Source organism: Protopterus annectens, chromosome 5.part0 (assembly GCF_019279795.1).
Source record: "Protopterus annectens isolate FY-2018-M chromosome 5.part0, PAN1.0, whole genome shotgun sequence".
Taxonomy (NCBI): Eukaryota; Metazoa; Chordata; order Ceratodontiformes; family Protopteridae; genus Protopterus; species Protopterus annectens.
Window position 1 is genome coordinate 445,925,701 of NC_056735.1, and position 20,647 is coordinate 445,946,347.

The following is a 20,647-nucleotide window of genomic DNA, read 5'->3' on the forward strand; positions in this document are numbered from 1 at the left end:
ACTATTTTCTCTTCTGTCTCAATTCTCATCTTCTTCTAGACTTCACCATTTGCTGCCATTACATCTGTCTTATCTGTGGTCAGTTTCATCCCATGTGCCTTCAGTTTTGCATTCCATGCCTATACCCTTTTCTGAAGTTCTTGCTCAGACTCGGCCTGTAATGTCACAACATCTGCATGCAGCAACACTATTGATCTTTTCCCTCCAGCCTGTTTGCTAATGTAGTCCATAACCAGTATGAACAGCTGTGGCCTCAGAACTGAACCCTGGTGCGCATCCACTCCCACTGGGAACCCCTCTATGAGACCAAACACTGTTTGTACTCGAGTCATTGGGTTCTTGTACATAGCTTGCACTAATTCTACCAATGTTTCTTGGGCTTCAAACCACCACAGGATTGCCCAAATCAGCTTTGTTGGGACCTTGTCATATGCCTTCTTCAAGTCTAGGAATGCCCAGTCAAACTCTTTCCTCATATCTAGCTTCTTCGCAACTATCTGTTTCACTGCAAACATTGGGTTTGTGTGCTGCATCCTGATCTGAATCTGACCTGCTCATACCCCATCTTACATTCTACTACTCTGCATATTTGTTTATTAGCCACCATCTCCAGAATTTTCATGCAATGTGACAGGAGTTTGATATCTCTGTACTGCCCACAGCTGTGAATGTCCATTTTGTTCTTAAACAGTGCCACTAGGATGCTTATTCTCTGGTAATCCATCATGTACCTTTCTTTCCACACTGCTATGAGTACCCTCAGGAAACTATTTATCCCCTATCTCACCCAGCATCTTTATGATGTCTGCTGTGACCACATCTGAACCTGCTGCCTTCCTTGACTTTATTTTCCTTAGTGATGTTCTTGCTTATTCTATGATGAGCTCCTCCTCTTCTTTCATCAAAGGCTGTGTTTAGGACAGTACAGCTTCTGTGTTGTTTTCTTCATCATTTAGAAGCTGCTGGAAGTATTCTTTCCAGCTATCCTTGATGTCCTGTGGACTGGTAAGCAGGTGTCTGGCTGTCTTCTTTATCTTTCTGCCTTTGCCTTGCAGCCTGGCTTTGTTTCTGTATGCCACCTACTTACTTACTTTCCAGAAGCTGGTAGAGTGTATCCGATGCCTTGTATTTAGCTATTGCAACTCCTTTCTTAACTTCTTTGTTAGCCAACCATTATTCCTTCCTACCCTGTCTGTCTTTTCTGCTTCCCACTTTTTCCTGCACTCCTTCTTTCTTTTGATGACATCCTGGGCTTCTGCATTCCACCACCAGCTTTCCTTATGTATCTTATATGTGGCTCGGAGGCATATCTATTCTGTTGTCCTCATACATGCTGTTTTGAGGTGCTGCCATTCTTCTTCAGCTTCACCTATTTCCTCTTCTTCTTCTGGAAGTGCTAGAGCCATTAGTAATTGCATGAACTGTTGTGCTTTCTCTCCAGTCAACTTCCATGTCTTCAACCTGGTCTGTGTGGACCTTAGAGTCTGCTATGACCACTGCTTACAGCTGATTGTGGCAACCAGTGGTTTATGCTGTGGGGTGATTGCTTCACATGCTGTTGACTTTGCAATTGCTGATTCTACCCCAGAGAAGTAATTCTACCTGTGTTGCATGTTGGCCACTCTTGTATGTGATCTTGTGACTGTCTCTCTTTCTGAACCATGTGCTGGCTGCTATCAAGCCATTTGCCAGATAGAAGTCTTGAATGGGCTCTCCTTCTTTTTTTCCTGTTGCCCTCTTGCGTGGACCCAGGCAGTCCTCATATCCTGTTCTGTCTGTACTGATATGTGCATTCAAGTCACTCCTTATTAATACTACTTTGTGTTCTCCTGCTTTATCTAGTAGGTCCTGTAACTGCTGTCTGAATGCACTGTTTTCCTTACTATCACAACCCTGCTGCGGGACATAGTTTGAGATTATGAATACTGCCCTAGCATCAGGCTTGAGTGGATTGCCATGAGTCTGTTACTAATTCTGATAACATCCCTCACTGAACTCTGAAGTCTCTCCAGTACACTTTGGATCCCAAGCCAAGTAGATTTTACTGCACTACCCTTCCTTTTTGTCTTCTGGATACAAAATATGTCCAGCCTCCTCCTTACCATCATGTCATCCACTTCTAAGCTGCATTCCTGTCAGTGAACCTACACTGAGTGGAACAATTTTAATTCATGTTTGGCAAGTTGATTGGTTTTACTTCCAACTTTTACTCAATGAAGATATCCCAGGTGATCCATGGTTGGCAACTGGACACCAGTTGGTCAGTAGCTTAGTGACCCAGGGCTGCTGGGTTTTATGGCAGGCACACACCAGCCAATAGGAGCAGATAAACCCCTCCCACCATTAGCATGGGTCCCTGGTGTAGGTTAGAGTAGGCCAGGCCCTCAACCCACTTATCACAGGAAATACCTATGCCCATTTGCTGACATTAGTCAACCCAAATGAATCATCTAGAGCCATATTTTATATTGAGTGGCTAACCTTGCCACCTAGAGACACATTTTACACTATCTAGTGACTAGAGCTACAAGCAATGATCAGAGAAGGATTTGAAATAAATAGAGATGAAGATGGAGGCCTGGGAGTTGAGGAGAATGAAGGTATATACATTCAAGGAAGTACTCATGGCTATTGCACCTCAGGAAGAAGGGCAAGTAGCCAAAGCAGAAGAAGAATGCCAGCATTTCAAGACAGCATGGAAAAAGATTACAGAACAATCTGTGGTCAAGCCAGGTTTGCAAATATGGTATGGAAAGAAAGTTGATTATGGAATGCAGAAGTCCAGGAAGTTATCAAAAGAAATGAGGAGTGAAAAAAGAAGTGGAAGATAGAAAAGGCCAGGCTAAGAATGATTACTGATTAGCTAACAGAGAGAACAAGAGAAAATACTCAATGGGAAAGACTTATACATATAGGTCTTATCATCATCAATACTTTTTGTGCTTAAAGTCAGGTGAATCAACTCTTACTCCACACTTTTATTGATTTGTTTATTATTTTGATAACAGCTATATGTTATCAAAATAATTTATGGTGACTGGACTAAGCTCTAAAGAAAAGAATGATATTTCTGTGGTAAAAAAAGCTATATTAGAAACTTAATTAAAAAATAGTCATTTTATGTATTTTATTAAGGAGGCATATATTTTTGTGATTGTCCTACTATTAGTCATATGTGCTAAAATTAAAAGAAGTAAAGTGAAACACCACAAAAGTGTTGAACTAGTTAATTTTTTGTACTGTCTTAGTAATGGGTCTCTGATAATGGTGTGTTTCTGCAAGAGACCATATTTCAGTATAAACAGTATATTATCCTTTCTCATATGGAAATGCTCCAATTCACAGGAAAGAATGTTTTAATGGATTTATTTTTTTAGATTTAAAAGTGTAAAATGATTCCATACAAACGCAACCTGTAATTTCTCATTAATGCACTCCACATACTTGTCTTGTATACTATAGTAAAGGCAATGGTGGGCATTCAGAAGAAATGATAACTTGACCACACTGTAATGGAGCATGGCTGGAATTGTGCAGCATATCCCAATAGTGCTTATGTACGAGTAACTTTTGCTCTTGCTTGGGCCTTCACATGTTGCATAATGATACTGTATATTTGTAAAAATAGCAGTCAATGCACAAGCAAGTAGACGGCCATTATGAGAAATCAGATTGCTCAAGAACATCAGCATGCAAGTGGCATGCCCATCATCATGCACTTTCATGTACGCAGAAAGTTCCACACATATGCAAAACACACACAGCTAAGAAGCCATAGAAAGTCTGACCAGAAAAATGTTAACTACAGTTGTATTATAACTGGAAGGAAATAGGGTGATAGAACAGCTGGAAAAGTGGAAGAGAAAACAGAGAAATGCCTAGCGGGAGAATGAGAAGGGAAGGATGGCATGCAGTGGGAGAAGGAGAGTATTTTTTGGGAGGAATCAAGGGAAAATATGAGTGGTAAGGATGTATAGGATCATCGGCAGGGATATATTCACCAGCATATAGTACAGAAAAAAGACTGCCGTGCAAGGAACTGACTCAAAATGGACACTTGCAGAAAGAGACAGAGGATGGACAGATGACAATGGGAAGGACTGAACAGCAAACTGGTAGGATGTATAGCACAAAAGGAAAGAGCAAGCAATGTTAGGGATAGGATGGAATGATGACAGCCTGCCAAGCCATCATTGTGAGGAACCTCCTCGTTGAAGTCATTCACTTCTTTTCTAACATCATGGAAAGGTTCTTCCACTGATGCCCTAATGGCCAAGTGTGTGCAGTTATGTAACCCTGCTAGTCACATGCAGATGGGCTCCAGAATGCCAATCCAGATCTGAAGCTACCAGTTTACCTCAGTCTTAATCAGTTGCCACACCTTCCACTGTCAGCTGCCACACCTCCCACTGTCTAACTCAAGAGGATTCCAGTGTGTCAGTTCCCAATGACGAGCATACACTCCTCCATAGGATAAATAGCCCAAGAGGCCACTGTAGACCTATCCACAAGATAATCTTTATGACCCTGCAGAGAGTGGTCAGTACAGAGCAGTGTATTTGCTACTACTACAGGTATTGCTAGCTCTTCTGGTGCCTTTTGCAGATGGCCAAACTGGCACCCTCTAAACTCAAAGCAGTGAGAAAAATGTTCTTCTTCACTGCTGTAGCAAGCTGCTTGTAGCTTGATACAGTTTTACCCCAACCTTATCTCACATTAACCACTTTAGAGCAGCAAGTCTAGTATTGCTACTTCACACGAATGGTGCCTGCTGACTGTGTCATCACACAGTGTGGCAAATGCAGAAATGAGTCACAGGTTGGCACAGTACAACATAAAACATACTTGACAATAACAACATAAATAGGCAATGACCAAGTAATAACAGCTGTAGTAATGCACTTGGAAAGTTAAGAGCCTCAGTACAGCATTGCCCAACTTCATTAGAGTTGTAAAACCAAAACTATTCCAGGAATAACTGGCTCAGTGAAGGACAGTGGTAAAAGTACACTATGAAATGGCACTCTGACAGGACAATGAGCACCTATTCAGTGCCAATCTACTAACTACAAGGTACTGAACAATAAATCGCTGTAGTATTAGACAAGATAAAAAAATAATGTCATTGGTGCAACAGGGTTAGAACAGCTGGTATGCAGATGGCAATGTCAGGAATAACTGGTACAACTTAAATCAGTAACACAGTTACAAAAGCACTTGAAACCATATAGCACTGAAGAAGCAAGTAGTGGTTAGATGTTAATCAGAAATGGAGAATTGGTCAGTGGTGTGATAAGTAGATGAAGCACTGATATTCAGGTCTGGCAGCAGTACACTCCTCTTATCTTGACACACTCTGAAAATGTGGTTGACTTCCTTTGGCAGGAAAGCTGACTTTTCGCTAACTTCTTCACTGCACAGAGACACGTGCACACACACACACACACACACACACACACACACACACACACACACACACACACACACACACACACTCACTCACAAACACACACACACACACACACACACACACACACACACACACACACACACACACACACACACACACACACACACACACACACACACACAAATACCATTAATGAGTACATACAACCACAGGCATCAGAAACAGCCTGTACCTAAATAATAAATCCCACCATAATATGACATAGCATAAAATCATTATTATAATAGAATGGTGTGTCTCTTTAGTATTTTCTTCCTGGTGGCGGAGAATGTCAAAGTGGTATCTCTTTAGATTGTCCCATTTGTGACTGCACTGCTCATCAGTGTGAAGTGATGTCCATGACATTACTCATTTTCCTCCCAAGTGAGTGTCAGGTATCAACTTTGCACAAGGCACCCTTAAACATATCTCCATCATGCACTTTCTTGCTGTATGTGTGCAACAAGTGAAGAAAGACCTTAGTGTTTATGTTGTACCACAAATCTTGTGGAGGCCACATCCAATTGTCAGGTGAAATACAGAAGTGAAAGTTATATCAATGATATTCTATGTGTGTGTGAGTGTGTGTGTGTGTGTGTGTGTGTGTGTGTGTGTGTGTGTGTGTGTGTGTGTGTGTGTGTGTGTGTGTGTGTGTGTGTGTGTGTGTGTGTGTGTGTGTGTGTGTGTGTCTGTGTGTGTCTGTGTGTGTATGTGTTTGGGTGTGTGTGCTCATGCCCTGTTGTATACCCTCTCCTCCTCTCTCTGGGGGTATAGATGGAAGTCATCAGTCATGGCACCAGGTCATATGTTGCATCACCTGTAACGAACAACAGCAAACCACACTATGAGTGATCTGCCTCATATTGTCATATACCTTTACCATCATGGGTTGTGTTTGGTAATATGTGCACCTACCAACAAGATGACCATGTAGAAAGTCCACCCAGTCACAAAATTCTGACAGAGATCACATGTGTGTCAGATGTCAAAATCATGGGAATTGCCTGACAGTCGATGGAGTGTACACTATTCCCGATAATGTACTGGAGTGAATGCAGAGCAGGCAGAGCCCTCATGACAGTGTGGGTGCAATCAGTTGCCCCAGGACATCAGTCATGGGGCTAAGTTATTCAATGTCTACATGGTGATGATTCTGTCCTCTGCTCTCATTAGGAGTCACAGCTACAATTGCACATGCATTAACATCACATCTAGGAACTGGTGCAGTGCTCATGAGGCTAGTGCCCAGGAAACTACTAATGTGTCTCCAGTGAAGCACTGGATGGTCCCCATCAATTGTATTGAGAAGGGAATTCTACTAATTCCTCTATATCCCATGTGAAGAAGGCTTCACTCAGCCCCCTCCTGTATGATATCTTTGTCTGTATGATTACTATCACCCATGTGAATGCTGTGGAGGTGATAGTATATAAGCCGCTGATGGCTCTTCTTCAAATTTGGAGACTGGCTAAAGGGCAAGCAAATCCTAGCATCACTGCTGATCACCACAGCTCATCAAACTATTTTTTATGTTTTGAATCATACATCTACATTTTTTGTTACAATTTGCTAATGCAGCATCTCTGCTAGAATGCAGTGGTGATTTGCATGTAATTATGTGGTTATTTGTGTAATGATGATATTTTACAGGAGCTCACTTTCCCTCTGCAAGTGTCTGTGAATTGGCTACTTCCTCTGTGCTGCCACTCTCCATCCTGTTTTTCATATCCTGGTGTACTAACTGTTTCTGAATACCCTCAATGCTATTTGTTATCAAGGAATGAAGAAAGCGTAAAAAAAGTGTCACTTGCATGTCAGGTTATTGTCTGTGTATATTTATAACTAAATTGATGTATGTCAACAAGTAACTTGTAGGTTTTGAACAGCCTTGGATATTTAATGTAACATTTTGCAAAGAAGGCATAATGCAAATCCTGGAACATTTAAAATTACAAATATTAGAACCCCTGATTAAGCTCATTCTCAAATATTAATTAATAACAGTGGCACCTTTAGAATACGTCTCTGATATGTATGTGATGAAGCAACTGCAACTGAACAGGTTAATATACTGGTAAATTCAACAATAATTTAATGCAAGATTACTTAGAGCACACCAACTGAAGCTGAGCCAATGAATTTAACATTCAAGTGGTATTCATTGCAGCTTGCAAGTAATGTTGCCTCGAGAGTAAAAAAAAGTGGTTAACATTTCATTACGGTTGACATTGATTTTCTTCTCCTTCCCTCACACACACAAGAAAGAAAAGTCAAAACGTAACCTCTTACTCCTCGGAATTAGTTCCAGAGCAGTTGGCATTATTGACCTCTTAATGAAAATTAATGAGGGCCTCTTTCATTGCGTCTCACAAGTACAGCATGTAGAACACTTACTTTAGCAAATATACAGCACTCAATAAGAAAATGATCAAAATGTATTTTTTTTCTTAGCATTAACTTGAAATCTTAATGTGTTCCACAGACAATAAAGATTATGATGCATATTTGTCATATACCAAAGTGGATCCTGATCAGTGGAGTCAAGAAACCAGAGAAGAAGAACGCTTTGCACTTGAAATATTACCTGATGTGCTTGAAAAGCATTATGGGTACAAGCTCTTTATTCCTGACAGAGATTTGATACCAAGTGGGAGTAAGTATAGCTGTAATCATTTAAACTATCTAGAATTAATTATGGAGCTACAACTGCTCTTTATTTTTTTTTTCTGTGTATGAGCTAATGACACTATTTTTAGAAGTTATTGTTTTTCCTGAAGAAAAGATCTGCCTATGACTTAAATTATTTATTTTATTTTTGCAATATCTTGCATGCAACATAAGCTGTTTGATTTGTTAAATTAACTTTAAGTTGTGAATACAGTCAGTATTAGCACCGGCTTGCATTTAAAACCAAATGTTCATTTGTGAAACACAATTTCATATAAATATGGATATTCGTTTTCTCATCAAATGAATAATGCAATGAGAAAAGTGCTGTAACCAGAACACTTTTTAAACAGCTGAAAATACTATGCAACTAATGAAAGTAGGTTATTAGTTTTCAAATTTGTCCTTGGGGCAGCACATGCAACTTGATTATAATTACTGACCTCCAGGGGAGTGAGTTTAGATGAAGAGAATCTGGTAGACATTATCATATTAATAAATACAATGCACCAGTGTACACAGTATTGAACCAGGAACTAACGTGCATTATGTATTGTGCGTTATTCATAAGATCGTGTTACTGTCCATCTGCACTATAGTGCCTAGGCCAAGCTTATATCTCTACACCTAGACTGGGTTAGACACGCAAGTAGAACCCTTTGCAGAAATATGTCTTACTACTATTAGATTAGCCCACAACAGGCATTTCACTGACAGAAACCTTATTGGCACTCCTCCACATTTCTCTTAAAAAGAATAGAACTTAATCACCATCTGTTCTGTAATACAATGAATATTAAATGTAAACCTTTGTCTACTAGTCGTTCTTGCCATCTTTCACTGAAATAAACCTTTGATGGACTGACAGCTTATTTGAATAGGATGAACAAATCCTTTAACAGAATATTCTCGTATTTGCTTTATGAATGTGTTGGTGTTCTCATTGTCTCCTGTTCACTGATAATAAAGCAGCCAATCATGTTGGCTCAGTGAAATCCCCTTTGGCTTAATTGGCCTGAATGTTACCATAATGACATAAAAAATAAAAAAGTCATGGGCATTCAGAAGCCATGCAGCTGAAACACTGGGATGTCCTTATGGAATGATTTTCATACATCCGTTGGGCCTCCAATACAGAAGATTTAAGGAATTACACAGTAAAGACTCTATGTTGACTGAGTCTTTCTTTCAGTTTTTCCTGAATTGTTTGTTTGTGTAACCTTTTTTACTCTTTCCTTAGAAAATTATAAATAATGCTATATTGCCAAAATAGCAAAGCTCCAGTTTTCCTTTAAGTTTTATCAGTTAACATGCATGGACACACACACACACACACACACACACACACACACACACACACACACACACACACACACACACACACACACACACACACACACACACTACCAGTAAGGGTATTATTAGCTAGTGAACTCTGAAGATAAACCTTCACAGACAATGGGGGATTTTTTATCAGCTTATTATTAACACATAAGAAGTGTTGTTCCTAACATTACCACTTTATGGAAATGTTTAAATGGATATTTAGTTGTTTTTCTCTGAGAATGATGAAGCATTTTTTCAGACCCACTGCATGATATGGTTTGTGAAGGTGGCTGAAAAATAACTAGTGTTACAATAATTCTTCTGCCAACAGTATTGATAGCATAAGAGAAAACAAGCCCCTTATTGTTGCTGTTGATAGTTCTGGAGGTGGACGAGTTGCAAAAAGTGTAGTGCACTTTAAAGGACTGATGGAGATTGATCCATGACTATCACTTTTATCCATTTCCTGCTTAGGTGAGAGACAGTACCAAATTAAGGGCATTATTTTGCATCATCATCACCAGTGCAGAAACTGCCTTCCATCCAAGTATTCCTCAGACAATGTAATCTGCATTATCAGAAAAAATGTACATTAAAATTATATTTGTGTTCTCAATTAATAACATTTAATGTGGCACAAATAACACTTATGAGTCACTTTTTATTGTGACATCATTTGGTTACTTTTGCAGACAGACCTTGCTACTTATTGATTCATTTAACCTGTATAAAACATAAAGCAACGACAGTAATGCTAACAATGATAATAATAATAATTATGATATTTCTTACCAAAAATCTCCTGATTCCATGTTACATCACCATAACTATAAAATTACATAGGCTTGGTCCTTGGTGTTCTGTGCCACTTTGCTTGTTTAGGTAAAATTTGCCTCACATTACACAGAGGCACAGATCAAGTATGTCTGTACTGAGGAAGGCAATTAAATGTTATTTAAAGTCATGCATTTAGTCTAAGGAATGTACTACCGTTGTATCACACTAGCTTATATTCTCAGTTCCTGCTGCCTTTACTCCCATTGCCAGTTACATGCCCACATTCCTAGCATCCTCTCTATCCTAACCCTGTAGGGAGACAGTTTGTCTTGTCATTTATTGCCACAGAGTCCTTTAATAAGTTAAAAGTCTACCTCTAATTATTTAGTCATATGCAATATCTTACAGATATATATAAGGTATTATTATTGTATTTATGCTGTATAATAAGCATAACATGCATATTATTATATCCAGTTACTATGTTTAAGTATAAAGTTTATGTATAATGTCTTAATTCCTTGGCTGGGACATTTCTGAAAAGGTCTAAGAATGAGTGTACACACTCAGTTAACAACTGACACTCACAAAAGATTCTGTTGGAGCTCCCATTCCTTTATATGCTGTGTTTTACTAAACCATTTTTCTGAATTACTGAATGCACACTTGAACAATTAATGATATTTTGGAAAACATGAATACTTTTTTCATGTCATGATTAAAGAATCAGAAGCCTTGTTCCAAAAATCTATAGATTAACTACTGTAATGCATAAGGTTTAGGGACAGTGTAACACTGATAAACGTCTGCTGCACAGTATTGTTGCATAATTCATTTTTTTAAAACATCTGGCAGTAATGTATACTTGCCTCTCTAAATTCATTGAAATGAATGCTATTAAGAAGGAAAAGAGAAACTTTTCTTTTAGTCTATGAACTGTTTCATACATCATTTGCCTTCCATAATTTATAGTATTTCCTTTAAAGCTGTAATGTAGAAAAATGCCTGCAGTCTTGACCATAAACCTGTCAATTCAAATTCTAACAATGTTGAATGTTTATATTTTCTGTCAGAGTTGCATTGCTGTTAGTGTGTACAGATATAAAGAACAGTTATACAAGCACTTGAGGCTCATAAATATAGTACATCTTTCTGCATTAATTCACTTTTATTGCAGAGCATTTAGAAATGCTGCAGTTTCAGATTCCAGAGTTGTACTCCTAAATAATAACATTTGCACCCATTTAACATATCCATTCTGAGTATCTTCACTTAATAGCAAGAGTAAAGCAGATAAGTGCAAATCCTTAATGACTCCTCACTCAGGTTCATTTCAGCTTAATATGTAAACAGAGAAAAATTACATTTTTATCAGACATTTGCCTAGACACAAACACACAGACACACACGTGTGTGTGTGTGTGTGTGTGTGTGTGTGTGTGTGTGTGTGTGTGTGTGTGTGTGTGTGTGTGTGCACGTGAGCGCACATGGATACACACATATGCATATAAGTACATATGTACACATACATAAGCTACAAAGACATAGAGACACGTGCACACACACACACACACACACACACGCACACACACACACACACACACACACACACACACACACACACACACACACACACATAACATTTGTTAAGATATGAGCATAAAGTACATTGAAAACTATAATAGCAATGCATTATATGAAGGCATGCTTCATTATTTAGATTTTGAATTTTTAATGATGACATTGCCATTTAAATTTCCATTTCTTGTGAATATCTCTAATAATCATTTAGTACATTTTATTTTTAATACCTTTATTAACTTCACACATTGCACAGTGAGATGAATACACATACATATCAGAAAAAAGAAAACTAACAATTGCATTTTTTTCATGCATTATACATATACGATTTCTTCCTTAACAATTACTATTAATTTCAACAACACATACCTGATTCAAGTCCTGCCTTCCCTGAGGTCTCACGACTCCTCCTCTTAAAGATTATTCCACAGGTTTTGTGCCCACTTATCTCATTTATCTCTATGTAGTTTGTTTCATAGTTTCATAGTTTCATAGTTTTGTACTAGGCTATCTGCCCTGGGGCATTTGTAAGCTTAGCCATAGTGATGTGGCTTTCGCCACCCCATAAAATGGTACAAAATGCACAGAATAGATTTAGAATACTGTGTCTCTGTCTAGTAGTGACACAGTGAAGGTCCCCTTATATAATAGAATTGGTTTACTGTGCCCCTGTCTAGTAGTGACACAGATGTGACCCCTGGGGTAAACTTACGATCTCCCATCCACTCATCAAGATTTCTCTTGAAGAGAGTCAGTGAGGGGCTCTGCCTAACATGAACTGGGATCTTGTTCCAGAGCATGGGAAGCCTCTGGGTTATGAATCTATCCCTCCAGCATGTCCTATTCATACTTGTGCCGAGGTTTAAGTCTTTAGCTCTCGTGGTTCTGATGGATTTGGATTTTTTGAGGTGGAGCATGTCCATCAGTTCCTGATTGGACATGGCCTTGTACGTCAGGCAGAGATCACCTCTGAACAGGTGGTATGCTACTGAATAGAGCTGGAGTTTCTTTAGTCTGGCAGAATAAGACATATGTTGGAGACCCTTGATCCTCTTGGTGAGGTACTTTTGTGGTCTCTCCAGTTGTTGCAAATGCCGGGTGAGGTACAGACCAAATGGGGCATTGTACTCAATCATGGGTCTGATGAGGGAGGAGTATAGGGGTACAATGACATCCTTGGATCTGGATGTGAATCCCTTCATGATAAGGTGTGCAAGGTAGAATGTTTTTCTAACCACTTTGGCAACGTGGGTGTCAAATGAGAGGTCGCTGTCTACTTGGGTCCTTAGGTCTCTGATTACTTTTTCCATACTCAGCTAGTTGCTGTCTATGTGATAATTTGTGGGTACTTTGTTTTTCTCATACGGGATGACTATACATTTTTTGGCATTTAGTTTAAGGCCATGACTCCGGCACCAGTTGGCCGTTTCTGTGAGGCCTTTTTGTAGGATGTATGTGTCCGCTGGTGTATCGATTATGGCGCCTAGTTTGCAGTCATCTGCGAACTTTGTCAGACACAACCCTCCCATGTTTGCTTTAACATCTGAGAAATAAATGCCGAACAAGAGGGGTCCCAAGACAGATCCCTGTGGGACACCACTTGTGACTGGCTTTGAGTCTGACATTGCTCCAGCGATTTTAACTTTATGGGTTCTGTCCTTTAGCCAGTTTGCAACCCATCTAGTGACATAGGGGTTTACATTTAAGCTGTTGAGCTTATCTATGATGCCTGAGTGGGGTATTGTGTCGAAGGCCTTAGCCAAGTCCAGGTAGGCTGTATGGACTGCTTAGCCCTCATTAATGGCTCTAGTGACTGTTTCAAAAAAGTCAACCAGGTTCAAAAGGCAGGATCTGCCCTTTACAAAGCCGAACTGGGTGGGGTCAAGTGGCTGTAGGTCCCCAATGTCTCTGTTTATGAGTTCCATAATGATTCTTTCCATAGCTTTGCAGACCAGGCTGGTTAAGCTTATTGGGCGGTAGTTCCCAGGGTCTGTAGAGGTACTCCCTTTGTGGAGTGGGACCACTGTTGCTGTACGCCAGTGTTCAGGTACATATCCTGTAGTAAGGCTAAGGTTAAATAGCATTTTTATGTGCGGGTTTAGCTCCTCTTGGAGTTCACGTAGCACGCAACCCAGGATACCGTCAGGTCCTATTGATGCTGTGTTTTTAGCTTTTCTGAGGGCGGCTCTCACCTGGAGATCTGAGATGACAGGGAGATTACATTCAGCTGGGATAAGTATTTCTTCTTTTGGGGGTGAGGGAGGGGAGAAATTTGCACTGAACCTGTCGGCCAGAATGTTGGCAATATCTGTGGGTTCAGTGTATTTTTTGTTATTGTGAACTAACTCTGAGCATATCTGAGGGTTTCCGTCCAGGTTTCTAACATAGCTGAAGAAGGCTTTGTGGTTACCTTTAGTGTCCTTAGCGATTTTTCTCTCAAAGTTGGCCTTGGATTTTTTTATGAGAGAACGTAGTTTTCTGCTAGTGTTGATCAGAGATGTCTTCCCTTTATGGGATTTTGCTCTGTCATGCAGTAGCGTCCTTCTTTTGTTATACAATTTGTTTATGGCTGAGGTCCACCAGACAGGATGCTTGCCTTTGGTGGAGAGAGACTTGGATTTATTTGGGATTGCATGATCCATGCATTCTTGGAGATGTCCATAGAAGGCATTTGTGAAGGATTGAGCAATGTGGGATGTGGTATCCACTGGCCCAGTGGGCTTAAAGGATACCATTTCAGTCTTAAGAAGAGTGAAGTCTGTTTTTGAGAAGTTTTTCACTGTGGTGTTCCTTTCCTTTTCTAAATATACTGCCTGCAGTTCTTTTACCGCCTTTACAGTATTCAGCAATTCAGTTATGGTTTGCGTTGATGTTGATATCCATTTTCTAGTAATTGCTATATTGGCAGAAAACAGCATAGACCATACTATGACCTTATATTGCCTAGGGAATTCATCTTCTATATCACAGCTCAAAAGAATTTCTTTCTTAGTTTCAAAAATTTGCTCAATCAACATTTTATTTTTAAAACCTGCCAACTCATTGAATTTCTAAAACATGTTCCTAAGTACTACCCTCTCTTTCCTGTCTTTCCTATGCAAACAGTTCCATGCAAAAATCTTCACCCTTCTAGAGGCTCTTCCATACTTCAGAGCCATATAAGTATCCTTTTACTGTTTATTTATATAATGCCTTTCCATTTTTATTAGTCAGTCTTTTCTATCCACGTCTGATGGACTCTTATTGTTATCATGTATTGTTTTATATGCTGCACTAATTTAGACTCAACTAAGAACTCAGACAGAGCAGGTCTTTCATTTAACACTTCACTGTACCTTTTTCCTTTGCCTTTACTCTATCAGTTCCTGGTAAGGAAGGCAGTCTCCAAGTTGCAGTCCAAACTTTTACTTGGCCTAATCACATTTTCTAACTTTTCCCACCATAGTTATTTTTTTCCCAATACCTTAGTTCCTTTGCTAATTTTCTTCAATACATTTCAGCTATCTCTTGCCTATTGTCTATGCCCCTATTTGCAATCAACCCTATTGGTTAAATCTCCTTTCTCCATTCCAGTGTTTGCTCAGTTCTCAAAATACTTTCTGTTGTTTTGTAAACACAATATTCATAATGCTTGTTTTATTCTTGTTAAGGTCATGCATCCAAAATCCTACTCTCTCTCTCTGTAATTCATGAACTCTTCCTCCTCCCCCATGTCAACATCATTTCTTTCCACTTTGATTTATAATATTGGTCTATAATAATATGGTTTTAAAGTTCTTTGTCATGTTTGGGTTCTACAGCCACCACAGCTTTCTTCTGAGATGTTAGTACTATCCTTTTTTGTAGAATATTATTGAAGAATACCTTTGAGTTCATTGCTACTATATCTCCCAACCTGCAAACTTCCAGAGGAATGCAATCTATCCTTTCTTTTAGAATGTTATTGAAGAATACCTTCTAATTTATTATTACTTTATCTCCTAACTTCTAAACTTTCAGAGGAATGCAATTGGTCTTTTCTTTTAGAATATTATTATTATTGAAAAATACCTTCCAGTTTACTATTACTTTATTTCCCAACTTCCAAACTTCCAGAGTAATACAGTCCGTTCCTAGAGATTTCTCTGTTGATTGATCATACATCAGTATTTTAATCTCATGCTCCTGTATCTTGGCTATTGATCCTTGTGCCTCCTTCCTGTAACTTTGGCATATTTAAGACTTTTGTACATATATCCACTTGTGCCATATTTGGATTCCACACCCTCAGTTTTAATACAGATTTTTCACAGAATTTCTTAAATAATGCGTAATACCACTATAGGGCCTCCTGTTATTTTTTTCTGTTCATAAGCTCACTGAGTTTGACAACACTCCATTCAAATTGCCTAAGTCATTTTACTTATGGTTGTTGTGCTCTCGGGTTCTATCAGAAATGGTTCTGTTAACAGCAGCCTTTTCAAACCATACCGATGATTCAAATACTCCCTTATTTTCCTTTTAGCAGTCAGCATTTGCCCTTTTTGTACTGTAAGATACCAATTCATGTACAATATTTTAACCTTTGATAATACATCTAAATAATTCCTGTTAATTATTTCCCGTATTTCATCCTGTCTCAGTTCTATCATATTTTAAATTCCATTTTCATTTAATCACACTCCTCAGTTATTCCTTCTGAAGATCATCCCTAATAAATCTGAATCCTTTCCATTAACTGAGCCTTAACTAGCACATGGTCTGAAATACTTATTGGGTGCATTTCAAAGCTTTCAAATAAATACACATGATTCTCTGAAATATAGTTTCTTTCCAGTCTCACCCCATTATTGTACCTTGGAGAATAATATAGATGATTATAAGTGGGTCAGTAACTGTAACCACTTTATTATGTGTTTGAGACATGACCTACTCATAATTCTTTCTTATGCATGGAGTCTTATCCTCTCCATGTACTACAAATTAATCAAAAGTAAGATTTAAAAAAAAAAATGCAATGTGTTGTTCTGGCTTTCAAAGCCACTAAAGCACAGAGGGAGCAGTTGTACATATTCTCCATCTAAGGGAAGCAGTTTTATTCAAATTTCTTTGTGTACTTTACAGACAGCAGACAGAAATCGGAATGGAAATCAAACAGTTTCATTTCCTGTTGCTGATGTTTTCTTGTCAGTGCTCTCCACTTTTGTGCAGACCCAACCATAGCAATGCTTAGAGGAGTGCTTAATTGTTAAGCACTCCTCTAAGAGCTGTTATGGTTGGGTCTTCTGATACAGCAGGGCTGAACCAGGAAATAATTTTGTTGTGTGTTATTTATTTATTTATTTATTTATTAATCATACTCAGGACAGCTCCACGCACTACGTATAACTTCTGTCTGGGCTCCTGTTAATAAATTCACATCTCCTTTTCCAAATATTCTCATGTTTCTTCAGAAATCTTCCTTCTTTTGTTATATTTTCCCTTCTAGGTTTCCACTACTTTACAGTTTAACAAGCACTTGATTTCAAGAAATTTGTTATATACATATTATTAATAAAAAATAAGAACATTTTTACTTACATTTACATCTTCAGTTTCTTCAATATCCTTCTAAATGTTATTGGCAAAGTGAGAATTATGCCTGAATCCTCCCATAAGTTTAATACAGTCCAAAAACTTCCATTCTATTTTTTCCACTTCTTGCAAAGCATAGTTCTCATGCCTCAACTGCTTCTGATGGCAATGACACTTTACATTTTTTTCTATTTATTTCCTAACCTCTTAGTATTTTAGTAGAATACTAGCCTATTGACCCAAGGGGCCTTTTCAAGCCTAGCCATGCTTCCCAGTAAAATCTGATAGGTTTTGTTCCCAAGGGTTTTGTGAGAGTATATATACCTTGTGCATGGGAGAGCAAGCATTTACAACCTTCCTGTTTCGAACAGAGGCACAGGTGCCAGACAAAGGGTATATTTATGTTCCCACAGCCACTGAGCCTTATTTCACTTGAATAAGTCCAGGGATGTTTTCTGCTTCACATGGATGGGAAGCCTGTTGCAGAGAAGGGTGAGCCCCTGCGATATGTACCTGTCCCTCCAGCATGTCATATTTATGTTGCAGGCAAGGTTTTGGTCCCAGGATCAAGTGTGCTTGATAATGTTTGTTTTATGAATGTGCATGCATCCCTGGGATCCCTCCAGTGTCCCTGCTGGACTGGAGAAACAGGTGCTGAATTTGTGGGAACATGGGATAAATTCTTGGTTAGCCTATAAGGTCCTCCAGGCCTGTAGCCTAGTATTGTCCTATGAACCTATTAAAACTGGATTGTATGATGCTTTTAGACCAGGCATATGTTGCCCCTCAGCAGCCTGAAGGAGACCGAATATAAGGAATAGGCTTTGAGGTGGTCTGCAAATAACTTGTTTTCCACGCAATGTATTCTTTTGAGGGGAATCTCTCAGAATGTTCCAGTTGTTGCTTATGCCTGGATAGCCACATACTGAAGCTGGTATTACACTTAATGATTTGTCTTATGGGAGCAGAGTACAATTGAATGATGACATGTTTGGATCTAGATGCCATACCCATGTTTATAAGTTTTGCAACATGGAATGATTTCCTCACTGCAGTACATATATGATGGCCAAACTTCATGTCAATGTCTACATGCTTTTCCACATCCAAGCCTACAGAGTCTACTCTTAGTGGTGCATTGTCAGTGTTGTAGTTTGCTAGGGTGTCCATATTTCTGAAAAATTCTAAGATGCACTTTTTGGCACTGAGTTTTAGCCCATGACTCCAGAACTGGTTATTAGTCTGTGTTAAGCTTTCTTGGAGAATATTTGTGTCTTGGGTGGATTCAATGACTACACCCACTTTACAATCATCTAGAACTTGGTCAGTCAGAGGCTGTTAGTGTTAGCCCTGATCTCAAATGCCAAGCAGGAGTGGCCCCAACACTGAGCCCTGAGGCACACCACTAGTCACCGGCTTTTTTGTCAAGGAAGACTCCCCTATTCTAACTTCTTGCATTCTGCTTATAAACCAACGTGCTGTCCAGGAGGTGATGTAGGGGTTTATACATAGCCTAGTGAGCTTTTCTCTAATGCCTGAAGGGGATATTGTATCAAATGCCTTGGCCGGATCAAGGCAGGCAGTAAGCACTGTTTTGCCCTCAACAATTGTCTGGGGACTTTCTCAAAGAAGACCACCAGGTGGAGTAAGAAAGACCTGCCCTTGACAAACCTGATTTGGGGATCAGTGTTTGTAAGTTCCTATGCTGTCATTTAGGATATCCATGATTATTTTCTCTATAGCTTTGCATATCAGGCTAGTCAGGTTTTGAGTTAATAATTGTCCAGGTCCATGGATGGCCCACCCTTAGCAATGTGATAACTACTGAAGTCCTCTATTGATTTGGCACAAAGCCCATTTAGAGACTGCGGTTTAATAGTATTTCTAGTAGTTCCAATAGTTGATGCCTCATGCTATTTAGGAAGTATCCTGTGATATTATCAGGCCTCATAAATGCACTGCACTTGGACATGGAAAATGCCTTGTGCACCTGCGTTCCAGTAATAGTTGGGGAAATTATAGATATGAGTATTTCTTGAGGGGAGAGAGGGGTAAAATTCAAGCTAAATTCTTTGTACAGAAGGTTTTCTATATCTTCTGGGTCTGTTTATTCAGCATCATTTACAATTAATTTGGTAAATTACACGTATCTTTATAAATACATATGTAGCAACTGTATGCACGCATGTTTCCTTGTTTCTGATTGACATTGCGTTTTACTGTGATTGTGTATCCACAGCTTCTTCTGCCCAAGCCCTGTAGAATAAACCTGAAAATCTTTCAATGGCAGTTTTAGCAGTCACAAGAGCAGCTGACCATACCCCAGGTCACCTGGGCAATAGTCAGGTCTTCATCAGTGTACGTTACTGGAGCTGCCTGAGAGTAACCTCAGTCCATTCTTGTAATCAAATTGCAACCATGACACAGTTTATAAAAACTGTGCTGTGGTTACAATCCAGTTACAAGAATGCATTAGTTATGCATTGCCGCATTCTTTTGGAGTATGAATGGCAGATGCAAATGAAGCATGGTGCATGTATTTATATCAGCAAGCTGAAATAAGATGATAATCATGTTAAATGCAAGGGAGTATGAAATCAGAAGGGGAATATATTGTAGTCGCAATAGCGATTCAGATCATGTGTTCTCATACCCAGGGGGTGGAGTAAGGACTTCAGGACAAAAACCTCTGATGATGGTTTGTATAAATATCTTCTGAAGATGTATCTCCCTCTCGAGGAAGGAATGGACCAGACAGAAGTACAGAAGGTTCGATTGTAGACTGTACTCTAATAGGCAACTATGTGTGAATGGAAAAGGAAATTACGGGCATTTATAACATACACGAGGTGAGAAAGGAATGCAGCACAGCAAGAAAAAGAGGCTGTTGGGTTATAACAAACTGTTACATTCATTACATCTATTAGTTACTGCTATGTATATTGCAGCTCTAGAGAGAAAAAGAAAACACTTTCAGGAGGCACTGTTATAGCCAATCGTCACCTTCACTGGTGATCTTTTGCATCTGCCTAGACCACAACCTGTGATCCATTGCAAGCCTTCTCAATAACACAGTGCTACATAGTGTGGCAGTAGGAAAGAGGTGTGGGACTGTGGCAGTTGGCAGTCGAGGGCAGCCACGATCTCACATAGTGGCAGCTTTATGAAAAGATCTGAACAGGCTGATTACCTTTGGACCTACTGTCTGTGTAATACAAATGTAGAAAATCTCAAATCTCCTTCAGGCTCTAAAAGACCGAAGAGTATTAACTAATATATATCACTGTGATA

General features: G+C 39.2%; 1 protein-coding gene across 1 annotated transcript in view; it reads left to right on the plus strand.

The window, feature by feature from the left end:
* IL1RAPL1 (interleukin 1 receptor accessory protein like 1) overlaps window positions 1–20,647 on the plus strand; it is a 4,037,132-nt gene that overhangs the window by 3,984,979 nt on the left and 31,506 nt on the right. The window contains exon 10 of the mRNA XM_044072379.1: window positions 7,932–8,102. Coding sequence (XP_043928314.1) covers window positions 7,932–8,102 — 171 coding nt within the window. The remainder of the gene's footprint in view (window positions 1–7,931; window positions 8,103–20,647) is intronic.